General features: G+C 40.3%; 1 protein-coding gene across 11 annotated transcripts in view; it reads left to right on the forward strand.

Moving 5' to 3' along the window:
- The first annotated feature begins 365 nt into the window (after positions 1 to 365).
- slc4a4a (solute carrier family 4 member 4a) overlaps positions 366 to 25,218 on the forward strand; it is a 92,519-nt gene continuing 67,666 nt past the window's right edge. For 7 of the 11 annotated variants that reach the window (XM_036144373.1, XM_012865297.3, XM_036144376.1 and 4 more), the window contains exons 1-2: positions 8,811 to 9,410; positions 19,770 to 19,943. In XM_036144373.1, coding sequence (XP_036000266.1) covers positions 9,203 to 9,410; positions 19,770 to 19,943 — 382 coding nt within the window. In that variant the 5' untranslated portion in view covers positions 8,811 to 9,202. Of the gene's footprint in view, positions 599 to 979; positions 1,072 to 8,810; positions 9,411 to 19,769; positions 19,944 to 25,218 lie in introns of those variants that run through there. The other 4 variants (XM_036144377.1, XM_021317917.2, XM_036144378.1 and 1 more) reach the window with 3 other exon arrangements.

Consider the following 25,218-nt stretch of genomic DNA (forward strand, 5'->3'; position numbering starts at 1 on the left):
CGGCGCTGTACGTCTATAATATTACATCTGCTTACGAACTGCAAACCAGGATTATTATACATTTATCTGCATAAATAAAATAAAAATGGAACCATGCATTGCTTTCCTGAAACTGGGTGCAGCTTAAATACAGTCACAAATAATTAATTCATGCCGAATGGGAACTCTTCTCACGCCTTTTCTGCATTTTTCTCTTGATTTGTACTAATTTATAGTTATTTCACCAACTTTTCCAGATTGCTCTGAACTTCTTGTGTGAGTGTGCAAACATTAACCCCGAGGAAGAGGTGAGAGCGCGGAGTGTGGAGCAGTCAGACCCCCCCCCCCCTCCCCTCCCCCCGGAGGAGTGGCGCAGACGGAAGGATGGTCCCGGCTGACAGGGGAGGAGGCGGCGGCCGCTTCAGGACGCGCAGCGCTGACTGTCGGAGCGCAGTGACTCACACCAACTTCACGGAGCTCTGGACTTTGGCTGCTTCTAATTCATGTCTCCAGAGGGCTGTGGACCAGAACCGGGCAGCGTTTTTGTTTTCCAGCGGTGCGTTGCTTTACCCTGGGCGCTCATTGCGGGCTGATAAGTTTGGACAAAGTTCCTGACGCCGTGAGTTTCCGTTCATTTTCTCTCAGGCAGGTGCTTTTTAACCGCTCAAAGAGCCGCTCTCTATGCTTACTCTCTATGCTTTTAGGTTCTGTTGCACAGATGTGGGGAAACATCCCAGTTTGTGTCGCAATTTCAAACAATCTGATGCGTAAATGCGCGCCCGGTCTGCGTGTTTTTAATCTCATTCCTGCACGAGTGACGCTGCTTTCTGCAGTTCTGTCTGCAGGACGCACAGTGTCAGCATCTCCTCTGATGAGGCCTCCGCCAGTGTTGATCATGGCAGCCAGGGTTTAGGTCCTACGCCTGGGTGATAACTGCGGGTAAAGGCTTAATAGGGGTGTTTCTGTCTAACCCTGCCCCCCCTCTGTGTTGCCTTTCCAGGTCAAACATCAGCAGCAGCTCCAGTGATCTGCTCTGCAGCTGACCATCCAGACAGGAGGATCAATCAGAGCCGAGGAGATGAGTGGCAAGAAGTAAGTGTTTGATTTTTAACCTGGCTTAGAGCTACTTAAATAAAACAGCGGCAGGTGGCCGTTTGCAGGAAGAATAAACTCTCATAAATCAGGTGCAACTCAGAATTTAGAGTCCCTGACATTGATGAAAATATAAATGGTAAAATGAAACACTTGCGGCGTTTTCCCCCCTCTGCTCCTCAAACTTTCACCAACTTACAAGGATGCAGGTCAGTTTTGGTGCGAGCATGTTAACGTGTAACTGGTAAAACATAAACGGCCTTAGAGCTCCTGAACTGGCCTCAGACGTTTCAGAAAGCCCTTTTAGTAGAAATGCACCAATCAGGTTTTTAAGACCAAAACCAATTTCCAGTTTCCAACACAACACAGATAAAACTGACTCTATCCAGAAATGTTGTCCTGTGGTCAGGTTATGATCAGCACAGACTGCCGCCGACACCCTACACACGGAGAGTGAGCCAGAAGGTCACTGCTGAAGAATCTGGTTGCATCCAAGCGTTTCAATTGAAAGTTAAGTGGAAGGAAAAGGTTGTGGTAGAAAAAATGGCCACAAGCAACAGGAGTTACTGCAGTTATGAGAGGCTTGTGATGCAAATCCCTTTCAACAATTTGAGTGAGATTCATAACGCGTGGACATGGACATCACTTTGCTTTACTGCCAACAAAAGGCCTGACCTAAAGTCCAAAGAGAATTTATGAAGAAGAAGAAAAGAGACAATAGAAACAACGATGCAGATTTGCTTTTAAAGCAAGCATAGTCGTCTTTAAAACCTCCGTAACTCGCAGCACTAATGTAGTAATTAATGCAGCGCAGAGTATTCTGCTGTAGAGTGGATTCACATATTTCATTAAGTCAGTGGTGCTTCGTTAACAATTTAACACTCGAAATTTCTGAAAAAAGACATTTTTCATTAGACATAAAACAGAATTACCACATATTGTTTAATATACTATCAGTCACAATATTAGACACATTTCTTCATTCAATGGTTTTTATTTTTTATTATTACTTCTGGGAACTCCTTTAAGACTATTGGGAAACCATTCAAGGTGACTAACCTCATGAAGCTCATCTAGAGATTGGCAGGAGAGGGCAAAGCAGTAATGGAAACAAAGGGGGACTATTCTGAAGAATCTAAATGTCTCTAAATCATTTTAGTTATATCTCAATGTTCTATTTGCTAAATCTCTACTTTTGCTTCAGAGTTTCGATGTCTCCACTCTGTATCTATAAAAGAAAGGAAAACCCACTGAATGACAAAGATGTGTCCAAACCCTTGTACTGTTATACCCGAAATAACTAATTTTGAGTGTAATTACTTAACTTTTTTGATGATATTACAATGCATATAGATGCACCTGTTTGCTCTCCCATGCGGTGCGTTGTAGGATTAACCGCTACAGATCAGATCGGAGAATATGAGTCATGCTGCATCATAACGCTCTCGTGTCGCATGCAGATATCGTGCATCATAAAGCCGTACGAATGTCTCTGGGCGGCTTGATTCGTCTGTGTTTTCGTCACACATCTGACAGGCTGGGTCCAGAGAGCAAGCTCTCCTCCTGGAACAGGCGGAGGACTCAGGCTACATGCAGACTAATGCCGCTTCAGCCAGAGCACAGAGGCCGATAATCTTATCTGCAATGTGACGGAGAGATATCAGTTAATATACAATAACGAGTGCAAAGTAACAGGCTGTCAACTTCTGAGTGCTTGTTCACCTTATAATGCGATTGTTTTTAATGGTTTAGATATTAAAACCATAAAAAAACTGTAAATAATAAGTCTGTTGTGTCTGTATCTCATGTTATTTGTGTGGATCCTGAGCCGGTGTCTGCCTCAAAGGTAATTTCACCGTGGAAAAACATTTGATTAAAAGTCAATTCATAAACAGTTTAAAATATTGATCAAAGGAAAACAACAGCCTTCAATCTTATTTGAAAATTATTCTGGACATGAAGTGCAGAATTGACAGAAGAAAGACATGTTTGAATTAGAAAAAACTTAAGAAAAGCAAATTAAGGGAACAGTTCAGATTTTTTTTTCTAGTTGAGCAATTGCTATTAAAGGAGCAATAAGTGATATTTCACCACTAGCTGTGCTGTTGAGCGCTGTTTGTCTGTAGACCAAAAAAAAGATGTGTGGCAGGCCACGCCTCTCTCCACCTCTAAAATCTAAGCACCAGACCAGTTACCTGCTTCAAGTTTACATTTTTTGTCAAAAAGAGAATGGCTTGAATATACGCGAGGATCACAGAGGGCAGCTCATACGCCCGTTGGCCTGCATTAAACGATGCTAACTGTGTTAGCTGGGCTACAGACGGCAGCTCGCCTCACAACAGTAACGCCTGGCACATTGCTGGTTAAACTCCAACAATTAACCCACATGCCACAATTGTAGTGTTACACTGAATCGAATAAACATGGCAAAACAAATCTAATCAGAATATTATACCAACAAAAATAAACATTTGACTTCATGCTGTTACTCAAGTTAGCTCCAAGTCAAACTGGAGCTGCTTCTGCTCTCAAAATGTTCTCCACCTAGGAAACACGAGGCCAATCTTAATCCTCCTTTTGTCTTTCCTTATATGACAGCATCTTTGCCAAAGACAGTTGTTGTTTTTTTTTGTGGTAAAAATAAATCTTCTGTGGCCTTTCAGAGCAGTGGAAGCAGGAAGAAGACAAATTACCTCTCTTTCTCTTTTCTAGGTAAAAAAGCCCAAGTATTTAAATCAGCACTGTGTAATTTTAGGCCACTAGGGGCGCTAGACCTACAACTTGGAAGTTTAGCGCCCCCGAAGGCCACTGGCAACACTGCCTAAAAATGAAACTGTCTCTCTTCATGTTTTGGAATCTCATAGCAGACCACTTTGGATCAGCAGTTTGAGAAGTCATGGAGTTACTTTTAAAGACAAAGTCACATTCACCCCTCTAGATTGAATCCTACATCAGAGAACCACATATATGTCTGATTACGTTAAGTTTCATGTCTGTTTTGTTTCCTAACCGGTTGGCTCTTGTGTTTAAGGGAAGTTCAGATTGCTGTAAAGCGGCGCTCTAGGTCACATGACCCATTCAATGACGGATTCGACCCTGTCAAGTCACAAGTGCGCATATTGAAAATTAATCAATATATCTCAAATTAAGCTAATACTTGGGTTATGGAGCTGCTTTAAATCCTACGACTTGGTGGAAAACGTGCCTATGTAGTACTTAACCAAACTTGTTAAGTAGATCCTGCCAGGTTAACTAATGCAAACCTAAAACTGTGTGAAAACCCTGATGCTGCTGATCAAGTGCATTGAATTTACTAATCATCAGCATCAACGCCTCTGTAAAAGTACTATTTGGTTGTGTATTGCTACTCTGCATCATGCAGGTGTGTGTTGACACAATACCAAGGCAGAAAGACACCCCAGCCCAGGAAGAGTTGAAGTTAATTCTCCAAATGATTTAAAGCCCTTAATTAGACAGAGAGAAAGATTATTCAGGGAACCACAGCACCATGAAAAAAACAAAAATAATGTAGCAGCACAGACGCTTAATAATGACTGTGTAGCATGGTGGTGGAGGAGTGATGATTTGGACAGAATGAAGTCAAATTTGAGGCCATCTGTTCAAAACAGTGTAGTGTAGAGGAAAGAAGCAATGGTTTAATAAAGAGTAACCCCTCTGTGATATGAAAACTGATTATTTATATCAAAGTAAATTATGTACTGGAGGTAAGGTACTGACTATTAATAGCTATTGAACAGAACCTGATATGAATAAAATCAGAATTATACCTTTAATTCCAAGTACAATCCTTGAAATTTAACACTTATTATGAAAGAAAATGGGGACGATCTTATTCTCTATACCAATTATATGAAAAAAAGATTAGATTTTAGTTATTTGAGCCTTGGACACAGGATTATTAAAGCGTATGTTGTCGTTTAGGTGCATCTAATTTTATAGTTGTTTAGAAAAAATCTTTTTGTCTGACAAAGTAGGAACTTATTTCAATTAAGAGTAATTTTGAACAAAGCTTTTAGGGGTTTAACTTTTTTCTCCAACTTGTGACCATCATCAGACTCTGGTTCATCGCTCGACTTCGCCTTATTCTAGTTTGTTTTATTACTCAACATAATCAAAAAAGATCAGCTTTTGTTGTTTAGTTGCAGATACAATTCACAAGAAAAAGAAAATAAACTATTTCACATATATTTCCCCCTTTTCCCCTAGATTTTTTGTTGTAATTTTTCTGCTTGTTTATTTTTTTGATGCACCAAGTAGAAAGAAGAACAGTGAAAGGGAAATGTTTAACAAGTAGTAAGCTTCTGTAGATGGGAAAATATATGTAGTGTTACCTTTTTTTTGTCAGGTTGTCTCTCCTGATCCTACATTCAGTGCAGAGCTGTGTTTATTTAATGCTCAGACTCTGGAGTTGTTGCTGTTATGTCCCTGCTTGTTCCATAGGTGGCAATGGAGGTAGAAGAAAGCACAGAGCTGATGAAACCCAAAGACAAATGACCTCAGCTTTTAGTCACAGTCAACTCCTGCTCTCAGCTGAATCTTAATTACACATTAAATTACTTGTTTTTGCTGTAAATAAAGTAGATTGCTTTTAAAATTATATGTTTGTTTAATTTAGCTCAGTCTCTCCATTCAGGTTTGACTATTCCTTCCAGTTCATAATGATTCAGTTGAAAATCCAAACAAATTGATTAGTGTAATAAATGTTTATATTTAACATCTCACAAATCTTATTAAGCATTCATATTTTGATTCAACACACGTGGAAGTCTAAAAGTAGAGGCTGATTAGGTGAATGTAGTTTTTACCAGCATAAGATATTGAAATAATTTAAACATTTAGCAGTTAATTACTAACTTGGTGAAATTCATTGCTGAACATGGTGAACTTGCTGACCTTTGACCCCTGAGTCACTGAGTCCACGTTGCTTAGCAGGAAAAACACAACAACATGCTAAACATGCAGTTAATATAAAAAGAGTCCACCCTCTTCAAAAACAGCTTTGTATTTCATATCATAATAAAAATCCTCATTATCAGGTCCTAAAAGTGTCTGAATTTAACCTCAAATGTGTTAAAGAGACACAAGAGATTCCAGATTGTCATTTATCAATAAGCTTCTAGTCAGAGTGGCTCATGTTACCCTGAGCTACCTCTATAGTTATGCTGCTATAGGCTTAGGCTGCTGGAGGACATCAGGGTCTATTTCTCTCTCTCTGCTTAGTTCTCCTACTGCTCTCCAATCTGCATTGTTTGTTGTTATTTAAACTTTTACCTTTTTGTTCTCTGTCTTTTCTGTTCATAGAAGGTACACCTGGTCTGGTGTTCTGTTAGCTGTGACTTCATCCAGGGAAGGCAGATCATCCTCTATTACCATCTAACATAGAAAGTACTCCTGGGTCAATGTGAGCTTCTGAGCTTTTTTATCTCTCTTGTTGTGTCTAACCGTCAAAAAGTTTCCTCTCTAAGGAAACCCAGCAGGTTGCATCAAGTCTCTCCAAGCAGCATTCACTCCTCCTGAAAGAGCGTAGAGCCACAGTGGACAGTCGTCTGCATTGTTGATGGCTTTGCAGCAATCCCTCATACTGAGCATGCATGAAGCGACAGTGGAGAGGAAAACTCCCCTTTAACAGGGAGGAGAACCTCCAGCAGAACCAGAACCAGGCTCAGTGTGAACGCTCATCTGCCTCCACCCACTGGAGCTTAGAGAAGACAGAGCAGAGACACAGAAAGCACAGAAGCTCACATTGACCCAGGAGTACTTTCTATGGTAGAGAAGACAGAGCAGAGACACAGAAAGCTCAGAAGCTCACATTGACCCAGGAGTACTTTCTATGTTAGAGAAGACAGAGCAGAGACACAGAAAGCACAGAAGCTCACATTGACCCAGGAGTACTTTCTATGTTAGAGAAGACAGAGCAGAGACACAGAAAGCACAGAAGCTCACATTGACCCAGGAGTACTTTCTATGTTAGAGAAGACAGAGCAGAGACACAGAAAGCACAGAAGCTCACATTGACCCAGGAGTACTTTCTATGTTAGAGAAGACAGAGCAGAGACACAGAAAGCTCAGAAGCTCACACTGACCCAGGAGTACTTTCTATGTCAGAGAAGACAGAGCAGAGACACAGAAAGCATAGAAGCTCACATTGACCCAGGAGTACTTTCTATGTTAGATGGTAATAGAGGATGATCTGCCTCTCCTGATGATGTCACAGCTAACAGAACACCAGACTAGGTGTACCTTCTATGAACAGAAAGGACAGAGAGAACATAAGGTTAAAAGCTGAAATAACAACAAACAATGCAGATTGGAGAGCAGTAGGAGAACTCAGCAGAGAGAGAGAAATAGACCCTGATGTCCTCCAGCAGCCTAAGCCTATAGCAGCATAACTATAGAGATAACTCAGAGTAACATGAGCCACTCTGACTAGAAGCTTTGTCAAAAAGGAACGTTTTAAGATTATTCTTAAAAGTAGACAGGGTGTCTGCCTCACGGACCAAAACTGGGAGTTGGTTCCACAGGAGAGGAGCCTGATAGCTAAAGGATCTGCCTCCCATTCTACTTTTAGAGACTCTAGGAACCACCAGCAGACCTGCAGTCTGAGAGCGAAGTGCTCTGTTAGGAACATACGGGGTAATCAGAGCTCTGATATATGATGGAGCTTGATTATTAAGGGCTTTATACGTTAGAAGGAGAATTTTAAATTCTATTCTTGATTTAACAGGAAGCCAATGAAGGGAAGCTAAAATTGGAGAAATATGATCCCTCTTGTTGATTTTCATCAGAACTCTTGCTGCAGCATTTTGTGTGGCTGGAAAAAAAGCCCGTAGCAGCTGACCTCCACCTCTGTGCTTGGCAGTTTACCTGTCTGTGTTAATGTGATGTAAACATCTCTTTTTCGGTCAAACATTTCTTCATGGTTTGGTTCATAGTTTGTGAGAATTGCACTGTTGGACCTTTTTATTTTTATTTTCTACCTTGGGAAGATTTCAGGTTGTCTTAAATGTTTTCCACCTGTCACTAATTTTTAATTTGAAAAAGATGGACTCCAGGTTATTTCCAAATGGTCTTAGAACGCTCCTCAGACTGATGGCCAGCAACAGTTGCTTCTCTAAGGCAATTGCTGATATCTTTCAGTTTTGGCATTGTGTTAACGCTGACCTATATGCTCCATGTCAGCCAACAGAAACATTCACAGAGATCTTCATGTTAATGACGATCACTTCATCAGCAGCGCCTGGCTATTGCTATTGAAGCCACAAGGGTGTACTCGGTTCCATATTGGTTGATTTTTGTTTGATAAATAACAGCATTGATCATTGATTGCTGCATTTCATGACCGACGAGCAAATAGAAACCCTGGAATTTCACACACTCTAACAACCTCATCTAACCTTTTCTAAAAGCTAATATCTTTTTAGTTTACGTGACAGCCAGAATGCAACATTTCCATCATTGTTTAGGTCCGTGTTTGTCGGGAAACAGCACGGCTTGTTTGATCTGAGCTTGAAAGTGTGTGCAGACGTCTCAGAAAGGGACAGAGAAACTCCCTGGCCTCTTATTGATGTGTGTGTGTGTGTGTGTGTGTGTGTGTGTGTGTGTGTGTGTGTGTGTGTGTGTTGTCACTTAAGCAAAGCCGGCATAATCCCGTAAGGGCGGATGAGTAGGCAGACATGTGATGGCCCACTTGTTTCTAAGGTGGAGGGTGTCGGTGAGAGTGGGGGGGGGCTGCCGGGCATTAGCAAGCAGATGGAGAGGCTTTGTAGTATGCGTGGGCGTCTGGCTAATCACACACATTCATTTGTACTTTTATTTGACATTTTCTTACTGTAACTACGAGTCTCCGAAGGACGTATTTTCTTGCTGTGATCCGGTTGACGTCTCATTTGGAGCAGCACCAATCTTTCTGTGGATCACACCCAATTAGCAGACTTCCTGTCCTCTCCCTCACCCTCCTGTTCCAGATTAAAGCCACAACGTTATACCTGCCGCACTTAGCTCCCGTCAAGGACGGCCCACAGGGGCTCACGCAGTTGGGCTTGTTTACTCGCTGACCGTCGCCGGTGTCAGGCGTAGCCTCTGGTGTTTTATGGTTCTTTAATGGGTGGAGATGAGCGCCACCAGCAGCACCAGACTGACCCCCAGCCCCAACCTGCTGCAGGTCAACGAGCCAAAGCGCTATGGCTCCACGCTGTCGCTGGAGGAGAAGTGTGAACAATCTTTCTTCCTCTTCTACTACTACAGGATGGAGGACGAGGCGGTGGTGGACCGCGGGGCGTCCCTACTCAAGCACCTTTGTGACGAAGAGGAGGTAGAGGGTGAGTTTACCTGTTTAGTTTGACTCTGCTGAACTTCTCCTATTGTGGCCAGTTTACCTGATATTATAAGTTTAGATAGTGCGCTCAGTATTCCCTCGTTTTCAAAGGAAATTCATCCATTGATAGAAGCAGGATGGATGTTCAGACTCTTAACGAGAGCCAGATCGGTGCACTTCACCTACTTAACGAGCTGGCATGGTGAAGATATAGAACACAGAGCATGTGATGCAGTGTTTACATCACTAATCCCACAAGACACTGACAGGACAACAACGAACAAGGAAAAATCTGAAATAAATACTTCATTGTTTTTGTTGTAGCATAATGGCATGCTGAACACTTTTGATTTGATGGCATTTATTCAGTGAGGGAAAAGTAACACGTGAAGGTATATAAATCTAAAACAAAGCCAAAGTCGTCACAGCCGTTTGAACCCTTGGTATTAGTGATTTGTTTCCCCTGGCCAGTAGATCAGCACTTTCTGTGTGTTCAAGGCCCTTTACAAAAAAAAAGAGACTACTACTACTACTACTTTATTTATAAAGCACTTTAAAACATTAGGAGGTGTGACAAGGTACTGTACAGACAATGATCAATAAACATTTAAAATGAAAAATATATATATATATATATATTATAATAGAAATATAAAAAGGAATAAGAGCAAAAGTCTCAACGTGTGTTAAAAGCCAGCCAAACAGTCAAGTCAATCCAGGCTGACAGACAGATTCACACCTTGTCTACTGCAGTTGTGCTCTTCTCGCGCGTTGCTCCATTGGTATCAGTTAAATGAGATAATTACTGGTAAACCAGTCCTTAGCTTGGAGCACTTCTCAATATTTCCAATAACCACTGAAATTTATGCTCCAGCAGCGTTATCACCTTTGGTCGTTCCTCCTTTCAGCTCGGTGCCTCTAACCACCGCAATGGGCCAGAAAGGCGCCAATGGCAGTTTCCCCTCATTGTATTTGCATTTGATTTGATTTATTTATTTTTGGTGTTTTTCATGGTGCGCATGTCTTTGTGATGTTTTTTATCTTTTCCTTGTACTACTTGCCCAGGTCAACATTGCAAATAAGAACTAGTCCTCGGCCGCCTCGCGTTGGTTTAGTAATTAAGAAATAATTATGCCATGGTCTGGGAAAATACTCGATTCTGATTGGCTGCAGGGTGTCCGTTAACAAGGTTTTATAGGACACCTATGAAACAGTTACGGTCAAATATACAGATTGTTCTAAATGACTGCGCCGGCACAAACGTTAGCTGGGAGGCAGAGTCAGAGATATTAATTAGTCTCTCTGCCGCTTCTTGTGAAAAACCTACAAGTTTAATGGTGAAAAAAACATCAAAATATTAAGAATTGGTCTAATATTATTTATTTTCTAAGTGACCATGGTATTAGCGGGATAATGGCCTTCAAGGGATCCATTATCAGAAATTAATGGGCTACGCTTTGCGTTGGACGGTTCACGCCATTAATTGCTGATAATTGACAACTCGTCGCGTATTATCCCTACATAAATAAACGAGAGCCTGAACAGAACTATTCACCTTCAAATCCCTTGTTAAAAGTTAAAGTTTGGTGGATGTAGCTGTAATTCCTTAGTTTTTATTTTCTCTCAATTGAATTTTTATGATAATTTTTAAGGCTAATTAACTTCTTAAAAAGTAAATTATTGCCCCCTGGGAAAAAACAAACAAAAAACAAACAAATACTCAGTTTTGTTAATATTGCAGTCGTTGCACCGATGTCATTTTAGTTAAAAAAAAAAGTTTTTCACTGAGCATTTCTTTTCACCACAATGAATCAATCCACTCAAATTAAAAGTTTGAACTTTCTAAAATGTTTCAGCGTAAGTTTATACCACTGCAATAAAATATGATTTTATTTGAAAGCTTTTCCACGTTACCACTTGGTGTGTGAATAAGTTTAAACCTAGTAGTTTACCTGGGTTTAATTTCCGAGGCTTCATGCTCCCATTTGCTCCTGCTGATGGCGATGATCCTCGTTCAGGTTTAGTTTACCTGATAAAAATGTCAGCCAGCATTTCCTGGTCTCTGTCCAGCGGGTTGAATGTTCTGGCTCAGAGCCCACTTTAACATCCAAGAACATCGTGTTTTGTTTTGGTTTGTCTGTGTGGGTACTGAAAATTGATCTAGGAAGGTTGTCTGTGACATTTAAAAAAAGAAGAAAGCAAAGATGGAAGCTCTTTATTCCCTCTTGTTCAAACTGCAAAGGGAAATAAATCAAATATGAGCTGTAGAACGTATCGTATCTGTCATTTTAATTCTGCCAGAGGAGGCCAACATCTGTCGTCATGTTTTATCCTCTGGGAGTGTTCATGCATTTGTATGCTGTGAGTGGCCTGTGGTGTGTCGCCATCCTCCTTCCTGGTCCTGGGACTTCCCAGCGTCTTTGTTGTAGCTAAGGGATCAGGCCGTACTGTTTCCTCTGGTGAGAAGTCTGGTAAGCTACATGAACCTCCCAGAAAACATTTAATGTTATTCAGTGTGAGCTCACAGGCTGCTCTGCGTCGGGCCCCTAAAAGAAGAGGAGGAAGTCGTTTCACAAAGCTGCTCTGGCAGAGAGCAAATCTTCCCTTCTAGAGCCTTGGTTCAACTTTTCCACATTTTTTCTCCTCTCTCTTTTCTCTTTCACCTTCTTTAAGGATGTTCGATCACAACAACTGAAACCTTTGTTGTTGTTTTTTTTGCTTTCTTACTGTCACTCGTTGTTTTGAAGGATTGACACACAGGTGCATCTCAATAAAGTAGATGAAAATATTTTTTTTCTTCAGAAATTCAGTACAACAGGATGTTCCACAAAGAAGATTATGTTTCATTTGTGTATATGAATGATTATGGCTTATAGTTAATTAAAAAGACAAAAATAAATTCAGTTCAGTTTATTACATGTAGCACCAACTAACAACAAAAGTCAATTCAATTGAATCATCCAGACATATTTGTTAAACATTTTCTATCTAAGGAAACCTGGCAGATTGCTTAGAGTCATTGACTTGCAGCATTCATTCCTCTTGAATGAGCATGGAGCCACATCGCGTCGTTGACTTTGCAGCAATCCCTCATACCGAGCATGCATGTAGCGACAGTGGAAAGGAAAACTCCTCTTTAACAGGAAGAAACCTTCAGCAGAACCAGAATCAGTCTGCCTCGATGGACTGAGAGTTTGAGAACACAGAGCAGACACACAAAAAGACTCTCAAGCACTGATCCAGGAGTACTTTCAATGTGAGAGAGCAGTAAAAAGGTGATTGCAGTGGTAGCTCCATTAGTGGCTGATCCAGCTCATGGTCATTTAGGGAGGTATTGGTACTTTTGGCAATGTGAGCAGCTGCCAAATCCCACTGGAATATGAAATCAGCATACTCAGTAAGCTTGTCAGTAACAGGAAGCATGAAGGGCTTTAAAAGTCTTTGGTAGATGGCTGATCAAACTCTGAACTTGATAAAACAGTGGACCAGCACTAGTAGATGACATGGCATCCAAAACATGATTAACGGTGCAAACTTCTCGCTGGACTTCAAGCAACATGGATTCTGTGACTTTCTGTTCTTCCTCCAGAATCTGGGACCTTGATCTCCAAATGAAATGCAGAAATTACCTTCATCTGAGAAGACGACATCGGAGCACCGAGCAACAGCCCAGCCCTGTTTTTTCCTAGCTTGACACAAAGAATGTAACAGCTGTAGTCGGTGAGGGTAGCTGCAGTTCCCTCCCTGTAAATCACCGCCAAACTCCTTAAGGGACTTTACTCCTCAATCATATCAATGCTGCTCTGATCCCTGTTAATTGTTTTTCAACCACACTTTTTACTAGGGCTGGACGATAATTCAATGACAATATGCATCGATCGATAGACGTGTGGTTCAATAGAAAACAAAGGGGTCAATAAAAAGTTCAATAGAAGAACAGTTTTCCTTCCTTTTGCATTCTAGCCTATCATGTAGGTTAATATTACATCATTACATCCTCCCAACCAATTAGAAACGCAGATCCAGGAACGCTCCTTCATCAACTACCAGACCACTGAGAGCAAATATTCATTTTTTTTTCTTTTTAAACGTACAGTTTGGGGAAAAGTTGGTGGAATAAAGGGTGGTGTTTGAATTTAGTGTTCTTTATTTAAAATCAAAGAAATTAAGCAACAGCATATAATGGCCAAGGCTGCACTTAAAGTCTATGTTTTAAATTTTTCCGATAATTATCGATATCGACCAATAAGATTTCTGTTTTATCAATATGCTTTTTTACTATATATCGTCCAGTCATACTTTTTACTTCCACACAACTTTCCATTAATAGGCTTAAAAACGGCACTCTATGAACATCCACTGTCTGTAGCTTACCCTCCTTATAGAGGGTCAATAACTGTCTGCCCAAAGCACCAAACTTCACCGTAATTATGTAAATAAATAAATGATAGATGCCACTGAAAAGGCTTGAAAATGACATTTCCCACCTATAAAGGATTTCAATGTAAAAACATCTTTGGGCCCTTATTTCTATTCTTTATTAAGCTGATATTTAGAAGTGTTTTCTTTTTTTGTCTTTCATCTTTTATCTTTGTTTAGGGACAGTGCGCTCTACGCTAAGATAAATCAAGAAAACCAAAAACCCCATCGAGCAAAAATCTATTTAATTGATTACAAGAATGTCAGGTTCACTGTAAGCAAAATACGTAGCAATGAGGAGTGGCTAAAGACCTTTGCACATTACAGTTAAATATAAAATCTGCATCAGTAAATAGTTTTCATAGGTTACAGGGCTGTTTGTTGCAACGCGTTACTTTATGGACCGATCAGCTAGAGGTTTGTAGTAAAAAGAACGTAGAATATCTGCATTTACATGCTGCTATGTTTCATTTTATTCAGCTGTGATTTGATATTTGACAATTTCTAACAATATAGAAACTCAGATATAATATCGGGCATCAAACTCCCTAAACTTGATCTCTGTTTAAATAATTTATTGTTAGACTACCTTATTTATAGCCAGGCTTGATCAGTTTTGTCTGCTGAACAAATAAAATTAACACCAAACAAAATATTCTTTTTTAGCTCTGAGTCGCCTAAACCTTGTATTACAACAATAGCAGTAAAATCTACAGTTATTCCTCGTTATTATCCTTAAACCTCTTTTTAAACATTTTGTTAATTATCACAGTCGCTCCTGCTTAACCTTAACAGACGTCTGGTTTTATTTCGTCAGTTGTTCCGCTTTGGCGTTTCTTTTTTCCTGGCAGGGCTTTGCTGTGTGCGACTGATCCTGTGTTTTCATGTTGTCCCATAAACACGGAACATGCGCCATTCTTGTTGAACCCAAAGCCCGCTAGGTTGCAGTTCTGATGTGGGTGATGCTGGCGAAATCTCTTCATGTTTTCTTCCAACATTTCTCACTCTTTTTTTATCTCTTTTTATTTCACCACAGGTATCTTTCCTTGTCATATATGTCATCGTTATTGTTTTTGGATCCTTTTTGTCTCTGACACTTAGCTTAACATTGAGAAACCACTGGTGCCAATGGATTAAACAAAACAAAAGAAAAACAGGACATTGTGCGTTGAGCAAATAATGGATGCTGTTGTGCTTGAAGACAGATCGTTGTTTGATGCTGAGGGGTTCAGTCACTTGCTTGTGGGCTCATGTGCAGTGCTTGGCTCAGCTTTACTCCAACTGGCCCGAAAACAGACCTTTGACACCGATAGTCTTTTGTTTCCCAACTTCTTTCATCCCTTTTAGAAAACACAGACCGGCGTTCCAAAGACCAAATGCATAAACAACAACCTGTTTGAAACTGCTTCAATTGTACTAATTAAACATTTCTGGATCAGAAATTAGAACAAGTTAATTGGCCAGTTTTTGACAAAATTCTGACTGAAGACATTTCCATACTCAGCTTTTGCAATTTTGCAAAATTAAGCGTGCATTAGTCATTTTTCCAAACCTCTGTTGGGAACTCTTCCCAAAATGCACCATTTTCTTTTTTTTTTGCATGTTTGTGCAAGAGGGGTCTAAATGTTATTTATGTTTGAATAGTTACATTCCATAAAATATTCCCAAAAATAAACTTTGCATCAATTGGCAAAGTTTCCATCTTGATTTCCCAAGTTTTAGTTTTTTTTTTAATGTAATTGCTGAAAGGGTGGTGCGTCTCTGCTTTACACGTGTTTTGTGGATCTGGATAAGGCTTACAGTTGTTTCCCCCTAAGGAATTCTGCGGTGGTTGCTGTGTGAGTATGGGGTGTCTGGCTGGATTTTAAACGGTATCCAAACCTTGTGTGGTCCAGCGTAAGAGCTGTGTTCTCATTCTCGGCACAAAGTTGATTCTGTTCTCAGGGCTGCCCCTTATCACAATCCTGTTTGTGGGTATTCATAGGCAGGATCTCAAGGTGTTAATCTGAAGAGGAGCGTGTCTGGTTTGGGAACCTTTGGTTATGTTGCCGTCCTTAGGCGATGGCACCCAGCATGCATTGGAGCGGTTCGCTTAGATTGAAGCAGCCGAGTTGAGAGTTAGCTCCTCTCCGTCTGAGGCCATGGTTCTTAACCGGAAAATTGTGGACTGCCTTTCTGAGTTGGGGGTAATTCTCTTCGTGTCTTCGTGTTCATGAGTGATGTTAGGGTGGAATGTAAAATGGACAGACAGATTTGGGTTTCATCTGCAGCGTGGGCTCTGCTCTGGTCTATTTTGGTGAAGAAAGAGCTGAACATAAAAAGCAAAGATCTGGATTTACCTGTCTGTCTACATTCTGACTCTCACCTATGCACATTAGATAGGATCATGATGGAAACAACAAGATTCTAGGTACAAGCAGTTGAAATAGGCTTCCTCCAGAGAGTGGCTGGACTCAGCCTTAGATATGTAGTCGGGGTCTCTGTCAATCTAACCTGGCAGGTCAGATTGATAAGGTGCAGCACTCTTGGTTTAGTTCTGCACCTTATCAATCTGGGACTGCCCCCATCCAATCCATTGGGGGAAAAGAGGGACATTCAGCCGAACTTTGCAAGCTGATTGGACGAAGCGACACCATGTGCCTGCCTAGCAAAGGTTAGTTTTAGCCAATCATGGTATCATGCATGGTAAAAATGCACAAAGTGCTTCTTGCTGTTTTTCTCTCAAAGATTAAATTGTGGATTTGGACAAAATAAATGTGACAGCAGCAGCTACGTGTGAGTTGCCCTGCGCTGTAATGTTTATTTTGGTTCGGCTGGGGGCTCGGCACCTCTTGCTGTCATCACAGCTGGATGTCCTGCCACAAACCATAAAACTGCAATGTGATTGGCCGACTTGTGCTGGGCTTCTTCTCGAACGGTTGAGGCGGGAGTGGGACAAGAGGCATTCTCGTATATTTGTGCATGAACAAACATCAGAAGAATTCAGCTTAGAGGTTAGGTTACCTGTCATCTGGGGGAGCTCAAAGTAGAGCTTCTGCTACTCCGCATTGAAAGGGGTCAGTTGGGATTTGGGAATTTGATCGGGATTCCCCCTGGGCATCTCCATTGGGAGGTTTTCTGGGCATGTCCCACAGTCTGGCCACAGTTCCCTTCTGACCCGGGAACGCCTTGGGATCCCCCATAATGAGCTGGGGAGAAGCTTGTCAGGGGTTCCCTCCAGGACCCGTTGCTCCTGCGACCCAATCTTGGATAAGCTGATGAATGGATGAATGGATGAATGTGCGTTACGTGGGTGCTGTCCATTTCGCCCCTTTGTAGATTACAAAGGGGCGAATATCACTTTGGTGATATTAAGTGTACTTGTGTTCCCCATTTCTTTTACAGGAGCACACAGCTTCCATTATAGAAATCCTGATTTATTTAGTCTGAAAGGACAGTGTGATTTATTTTAGGTGGAGTTTTGAGGGGTAGCTGTCAGTATGTTCGCTCTCACGTATAAGAATCAGAGAGAAATTTGGCTCAGAAAGTCAAGCTAACAGGTAGCCGATGTGCTTTGCTAAGCTAACAGCTACTCAGAGCATTCAAGAGTCAAGTTGCACCATCTAAAACAGCTCATTCAGAACTTGCCTGTTAAAAATGTCATATTAGGTGGTTTTTACAACCTGTAATAAAAAGGGAAATGTTTAGGTAGTTTTTGCTATGTTTTAACTTGTTATTGTTCAGGTTACCATGATTACTACCGCCTATATTGTTCCTTCAGGATTTGTTTCGTATTACCAATTTCTTTCTGTGTAATCTGACTCATATCCTCCCCAGAAAAGGGACAAATATACACCTTTAATTTTTACAATGTTTTAACTCTCTGTAGCTTTACGGTTAGGATTAAGGAAATATAATTAACAACAGGATTAGCAATTAGCATAAACATTTAGCTAACTGCTGTCTTAAGCTTGAAAAAAAAACCTTGGGTAAAATCTTGTTGAAATTTCTCAAAATGTGGTGGACACAAGTGATAAATTCCCAGATTGCTTACCTAAATGGCATTCACGTAATCATGATGCCTGGTTATACATGTATTTTTTTTAGCTAATGTGGAATTTTGACTCAGATTCCCGTTGGGACCTGGCTAAGACAGCTGGCATGCAGAATTTAAATGCAACATAAGTGCTTTGACCCTAAACCACCTAATCATACATAATAAATCTAAAAAAACCCTGCTCTTTCTTTTTGTTATTATATCAACATATATAGGAGGGTGGTTGTCATGCAGACAGTCATGGCTCCTCTGCTGTTTGCTTTGACAGGGTAATGCCACCTCTATATCCCTGCTCAGCTGCACTGTCTCAAGTATAAGATGAGAAGGGGTGATTTATGGATATATATATATATATATATATATATATATATATATATATATATATATATATATATATATATATATATATATATATATCAGTGTTGTAGTCAAGTCACTATGCCTCGAGTCCGAGTCCAGGTTCGAGTCACCAGTGTTCAAGTCCGAGTCAAGTCCAAGTCATTAAAAAAAAAATCCGAGTCGAGTCCGAGTCGAGTCACTTATTGATCCAAGTTCGTTGTAGGAACATGCCGTGACGTGTGATGTATGACATGAATCAGTAACAGTCCATTGCACTAATAACTCTTTCGCTGTAGTTACCCTTGGTTTTACTCGGTAAAACTACCGCTCTTTCCAAGTCTAAGACGTCTCCTAACCATGGTTTTTAAACATTGTTGTTATGGAACGCGCAACAGCGACTCGAGGTACGCTGATAGGCCGCATATGAAGGATGTTAAAGCCGCAAGCGGCGTCGATCTGCCCTCGCAGCCAAGCGCACTCCGGCCTATTGGCCACCGCCGCGGTGCCGGCCGGCCGGCCGGCGGGGTTCGCGCACCACCGGCCGCCCGCCACCGCAGATGCTGTTATGCATTTTCCTCGTCCGTCCACCGGGCGATTCCCACAAACGCGTTCGGCAGCGTTCCCCCATGACTCACAACAAATCTGGTGTGGATCGGTCGATGCAGCGAGGAGATCCAGCCGTTGGATAATGATAATGCATTTGGCCACCGGGCCGGACTAAATTGTTCGGCGGGCCGGAAAATTTATACCGATTCCTGGACGGTGATTACAAACAGAAAAAAAAAATGGCAGATGAACGCCGAGCAGGAGAAAAACAACGACTTACCTTTCTATCAACTTGGCCCGTTTTCCGGTCTTTCTAAGACCTCGACACTCAATCCATCGTTTGAGCTGAACGTTGGTATGTTGTTCCACAGTTCTACCAGTAAAATGGGCGCCTGGACATCCTTTTGTGATAGTTTAACAGCTGTAAAGTCGGTCATATCGTTGTTTCTGTTGCATGTGTAATGGCTGGCTGCTACGTGCGCTCTCACACTGTTTGCCCAACCTTAGCGGCAAGGGGCGTTGCTCATGAGATGGTGACGTCACGTGCGCGGTACGACATTTAGATATTAAAATCATACATCAAAAAATATTCTAATGACATATTAAAATTATAGCCTAATGATATTTAAAAAAGTCGAGTCTTTTTCTCAATTTCCGAGTCAGAATGATCTGAATGTAGGAGTCCGAGTCCAAGTTCGAGTCATCAGTGCTCAAGTCCAAGTCAAGTCACGAGTCTCTAAATTTAGCTAATGACTCGGACTCGAGTTCGAGTCTCGGACTCGAGTACTACAACACTGATATATATATATATATATATATATATATCAATATAAAACATTTTTAAACCCTGCTCATCCCATAGTGGTCACATTATGTTTTTACTTACTGTGAATGTGTTGTAATTCCCAAAGTGGAATTATCTTGTCATCAAGAAGACAGCTGTGAAGCCCATTGTAGCATATTTAATTTAGTCTGAATTTTTTCCGATGCTGTGAGTTAATTTCCCTTTTCCGCCTGTTGCAGGTCACCACACCATTTACATTGGGGTGCGTGTGCCCAAGAGCTCGCGGCGTCGGAAGCGCCACCGCCGGCGAACCGGCCACAAGGACAGAAAGGAGAGGTTGACGGGGAATGCCTTTGACAAGTCGGACACGGAAAACAACGATGAGGCCAGCAACAGCATCCTCAAACCTCTCAGTAAGTTTTGATGGACTCCATGTCAGAGCTGATTAGGTTTCATGCCTCTCTCTGCTGAAGGCTGCTCTCTTTTCCAGAAAAAATGCCCCGTAACATCCTGTGGCCCCCAACAAAGTTGCTGAGTCCACTCAGTGGCCAGAAATAGCTCTGCTACGTCCGGCTGAGTGACACGTTTATTTTGGACAGAACATTAATTCTGCATCTAATGGCTGTTCAGATGCAGTTATAGTGATTCTATCTATCTATCTATCTATCTATCTATCTATCTATCTATCTATCTATCTATCTATCTATCTATCTATCTATCTATCTATCTATCTATCTATCTATCTATCTATCTATCTATCTATCTATCTATCTATCTATCTATCTATAAATATATATGTATAAAAATATATACATAAAATACGCTATACAGTAAGTGAAAGGAACAAAACAAGAAATACAATTGAAACACAGATACAAACTAATTCTGGGTTAAAATCCAAGGAGAAAAAGTGTGTTGTCAGATACGTTACAAACCATTTTCAATCAATCAATTAAAATAACATGTTTACAGTTAGAATAATAGAAACTTACAGCGTCACGCAAAAGTATTCACAACCATCAAACTTCCATATTTTCTTACACTCAAAGGAATGTCAAACTTCAATGAATATATCTGCTTTAGACCAGCATAAAAAACTATATCTGGAGATTGTGTCTTGCATTTATGTTGAACCTCCTTATTTTTCATACCCCTAATTAAAATCTGCTTTCTGAAGTTATCTCATTAGTAAATGCCTGTAATGATCACTGTGTGTAATTTAATGTATGACATTTTTTATATGGTTGTCAAGGCCCCAGAGAACATTAGCTCAGTTCAATTCAGTTTATTTATGTAGCAAATGTCATCTCAAAGTAGGGCTGCACAATTAATCACATTTGCCAATGTAATCGCAATTTCCAAATGACAGAGGTCTGCAAATTCTGTCTATGTAACAATTAATGGATAAGTCCTTTGGGTGTCATAATATGTTTAAAGTGGGTTTGCCTCCATATGGAAGGGAATAGAGTCACAGTAGTGAGATAATCTAATTTTATTATTTGTTTTAGAGTTTATATTATCATACTGTTTTACCAGAAACTTTCAGGAATCTCACCATGGCATTAACTGTTTAATACATAGACTTATTTGTTTGTTGCACTTTATGTTCAATAAGGATTGATGTCCAACTTAACAAGCTATTCTCTTGAATAATAATATATAGATTATTTAAAAAAAATATATTTTTATTTTAAATAGTCCTTGTTTACAAACATATTTATCTACAGGGATTACAAATCAAATCGCAATTATGGTTGAAATGTATCTGAATTTAGATTTTTGGCAAAATTGTACGGCTACACATAACAAATAATCTAGTTTACATACAGAAAACCATAATCAATTCAGTCTTACCAGACAAATTCAAAGCCAATTGGATGTATTCCAATATGATCTTAGTTATTAGTGAATGCAGTTGAGGTCAGTTTATTATGCCATCTGGTAAAAAGTTTGCCATGTAAGCTGATTGCACTGAGATTGACTTGCAAACAATCCCTCCTACATTAGTGACTAAACAGCATCATGAAGAACAAGGAACACAGCAGATGGATAAGGGATAACGGAAAATGTGCTTTGGTGAGATGTGACCAAAATTAAGTATTTATAACACGGCACATCACCTGGAAAAATAAAATCCCTCCAGTGAGACAGGATACCATGAGATTATTTTATTCAGCAGCAGCCAGAGCTGTATGTGAAATATTTTTATATTTCTTGCAAGAAAATCTGTTTTTCTGATGTGATTTTCTAGGTTTACTCTTATGTTGTCAATGGCCTAGTCAAAGTCTAGACCCAAATCCAATTGATGCAAGAGTTGAAAATTTTTGTGCACGTATGCTCTTCATCCAATCCAATTGAGTTTAAGAAATAGACAAATAATTCAATCCTTTATACGGTAAAAGCAGACAGAGACACGCCTCACAAAACCTGCAGGTGTAATTGAAGAAGTTCAGACAAAACATCGTCTGAACTTCATGCAAGACGTTTCACATTTTTATTTGTAAAACATTAATGTGATCTATTGTGAAATACTGTGGTCTCAAGGATATGAATATTTTTGGAAACCACTCTACAAACTGGGTGAACAGATCTCTAACCCTACCAAATAACTTTAAGGTCACTAAATATTATAATATCATAACACAAGGAAACAATAGAAATACACACACTGAGGATGCTGGATGTTTTTGAATACTTTAGCTTTTTTTTTCTGAGTTCTCTCGTACATTGCTGAAGAACATTTGTGTCAAAAAGAAGGGGAGCCATGTTTGATTCCTAAAAATTCTCCTTCTGAAGCCAGACTGCTGAGCAAGGGCTGTGAACCCACAACACCCCAGCTTGTTGCCGGCAACAATAATAATCCTCCATTCATGGAAAAGGCGACAATGTTGGCATGAGAACGTGGACTCTGACGTATTGTTAGCAGTCAAAACTCTGCTGGTGCTGGTGGAATAAAAACTAAAAGCGTAGCGGGTGTCGTAAAAACCACCATGAAATGAAGGAATTCATGAAATGCACATTGAAAAGGCACAACAAACAGTATTGTGTGAGATGAAATTGTTCACTTGGTTTGTCATGTAAACAAACTTCTGCATACTTATTTATGCAATATACTAAGCCCACTGTTGGTTTAAGTGATTAAAATCCCCTTTTCCACTAGTATAAACTCGTAGCGGTTTGCTTTTTCGGCTTTTCCATTAGAAATATTTATGTGGAACCGTTATCATTTTTTTTAATTGCAGGCCTGCAACCGTTCTGAGTTTCACTGAAGACATGACGTCAGAAGACTGTTGGTCACTGATTGGTTAGGAGGCGGTGTCACAAGATACAAATTTTAATGACCATTAACCATTTTACGCTGGGCTTATCATGTAAGAGGAATATTCTAGCACGCTAGCGTTAGCATTAGGTAGTGTTAGCTTTAGCCTGGCCAGTCTGGTAAGGCCCCGTATTCTCCGGTCTAAAACACAGTGTGTCAGAATTACCCATAATGCAGCAGCGAGATTAAATCCCAATCAAGATACATACGGAGATTTTTGTTGCTAGGGTGCCTTTGAAAATTAAGAAAGTACATGTGAGTACACCATGTGTCCTCAGATTGATTTTAGACAAAAGCAGCAAAAATTGTTCTCTGGAGAATTTAATCGATGGCAGGAAATCTTTTTCTGGACTACAAATGACAAAAACAGACGCGTTGCTTGGAGTTTTCTGCATCACATCCGTAGTTATCTGATTGGTTCTAAGTTGTTGATGCTGACTCTGTTCGTTGCTCCTTTAAAATCGGGCTTTACCAGCTCCTTTCCTGACTGATGCGCCGCGTATACACCATAAGTTAGCCTGGCTGGCTAGCTAGGCGACGTTAGTGTACCTTCACATGTCTTTTAGCTCCTTCCGTTTATGTCTTCTCTCTCTCTCTCTCTCTCTCTCTCTCTCTCTCTCTCTTTCTCTCTCTCTTTCTCTCTCTCTCTCTCTCTCTCTCTCTCTCTTTCTCTCTCTCTCTATCTCTCTCTCTCTCTCTCTCTGCTGCCCACAGCCTTCTCTGGCAATCGTCTTTTACTCTGAGTCTGACAACGGCCATAAACAGAGCAGCAGTTTTGTCTGGTGCATTTGGACGGTGGGTCCACCTTACTATTAAAGTTCCCACGGCCATTGAGATGCTACTTAATTGTAATGGGAAATTAATCAAATTGTGTTACTGTAAACTGAAACAGTTTGAATGTGGAACCAATCTGTGGTGGAGGCAGAAAACTCGTCGTATACCTTATGTCCTGCTGATATTCACTCCATCTTGCTCTCCCTGGGAAACATAGCTGCCCTCAAGGGAAGGCCCATGTCTGTCTGGGCTCAAATCCTCTTGTTTAGTCAGATGGACGCTGCAGGGTTACATGCGTGTCCACCACGCAGCTTTTTGACCCCTGCTCGTTTTGATGAGCAGGTCCTTTTTCAATCCATCTTTTTTTCTGCAGGATCAACCGCTCCCTCAAAGTGGATTACAGAGATTACTTAGATACTTTTGCTTTGACTGAAATGGGTTTAATTTTTCAAAGTCAGATGATTAATGTTTTTTCTTCCCCTTCCACTTTTATGTCCAGGTTAGATTCTTAGAATAAAGATCTCTGGATTTATGAAGAGTCACAATCGTTTACAGACGTAAAGGTCGGCTTGGAAACAAGCATGTTTTTTTTCTTCTGGTTTTAGAAACGGCAATATAATAAATGCCCAACAACAATAAATGTGTTTGGCTATAATTTCAAAGCAAACTACAATTAACCTTCAATACTCTCCATGTTTGTTTATGAAAATTATGGTAATCGTGATTCATATTTAGTTAAATACGTATTTAAACTATTGGAAAAGAAGATCTATAGTAGCCTATCTATAAAAAAAATCCTGATTTTACTAAATGTTTTTGCTTCCATTTTTACTTTTGCGTATTAAATGTTTGCAGAAGATGTGTAACTTTATTGCTGGGATCAAACAACCAAACGTATTAGCTCAAAAATACCAAAACAGTAAATAATATCCAGTTCCTGATTTGGATGAAATGATAGTAAACGAGGATTTATAGACGTACTCTCTTGTTGCAGCTGCACATCTTACTGATTAACCTGGCCTGCGTCTCTCTCCTTATTTGCCTCATCTAATTTACTCACTAGTGTTTTATCTTAAAAGATTGACCTAAATTATGACTCTGTGTTGTTCTGCTTCTCACTTCTGAACCCCCCCCCCCCCCAAATACTGATACTACAACTTTACTCCATCTGTCTCATACAAACATTAGAAGCCTTATTTCAACCAATTCATTGATGAGATATTTGATAAGTGCTGTGATTCTTTGAAGAAATGAGTGGGGAAAGATTTGAGAAGGAGGATGTTTTAAATTCAGTAATATTTTTGTGCCCCAGCGTTGCTTGTCTTGCCTCTTGCAAATTCCTCATAGTTTACATTCTTCGTGTGCTTTTTGATGGGGGATTTTTTTTCCTTTAAGAAAATAAAGGAAGATATTAGTATTGTGACTAGAAAGAGGAACGCACATCAGGAACGCTTTAGATGTGCCGTACTGAAATATGTCATGGAAGCACAGATCATTAGACTTCAGCCACCAAACGTTGCCAGTATCAGATGCTTATTTGAAGTTAATAGTTTTCTGACACATTTCTTATGTCGCCGAAGCAAGCTGCCCTTTAT

This window comes from Fundulus heteroclitus, chromosome 12 (assembly GCF_011125445.2).
Source record: "Fundulus heteroclitus isolate FHET01 chromosome 12, MU-UCD_Fhet_4.1, whole genome shotgun sequence".
Classification (NCBI taxonomy): domain Eukaryota; kingdom Metazoa; phylum Chordata; class Actinopteri; order Cyprinodontiformes; family Fundulidae; genus Fundulus; species Fundulus heteroclitus.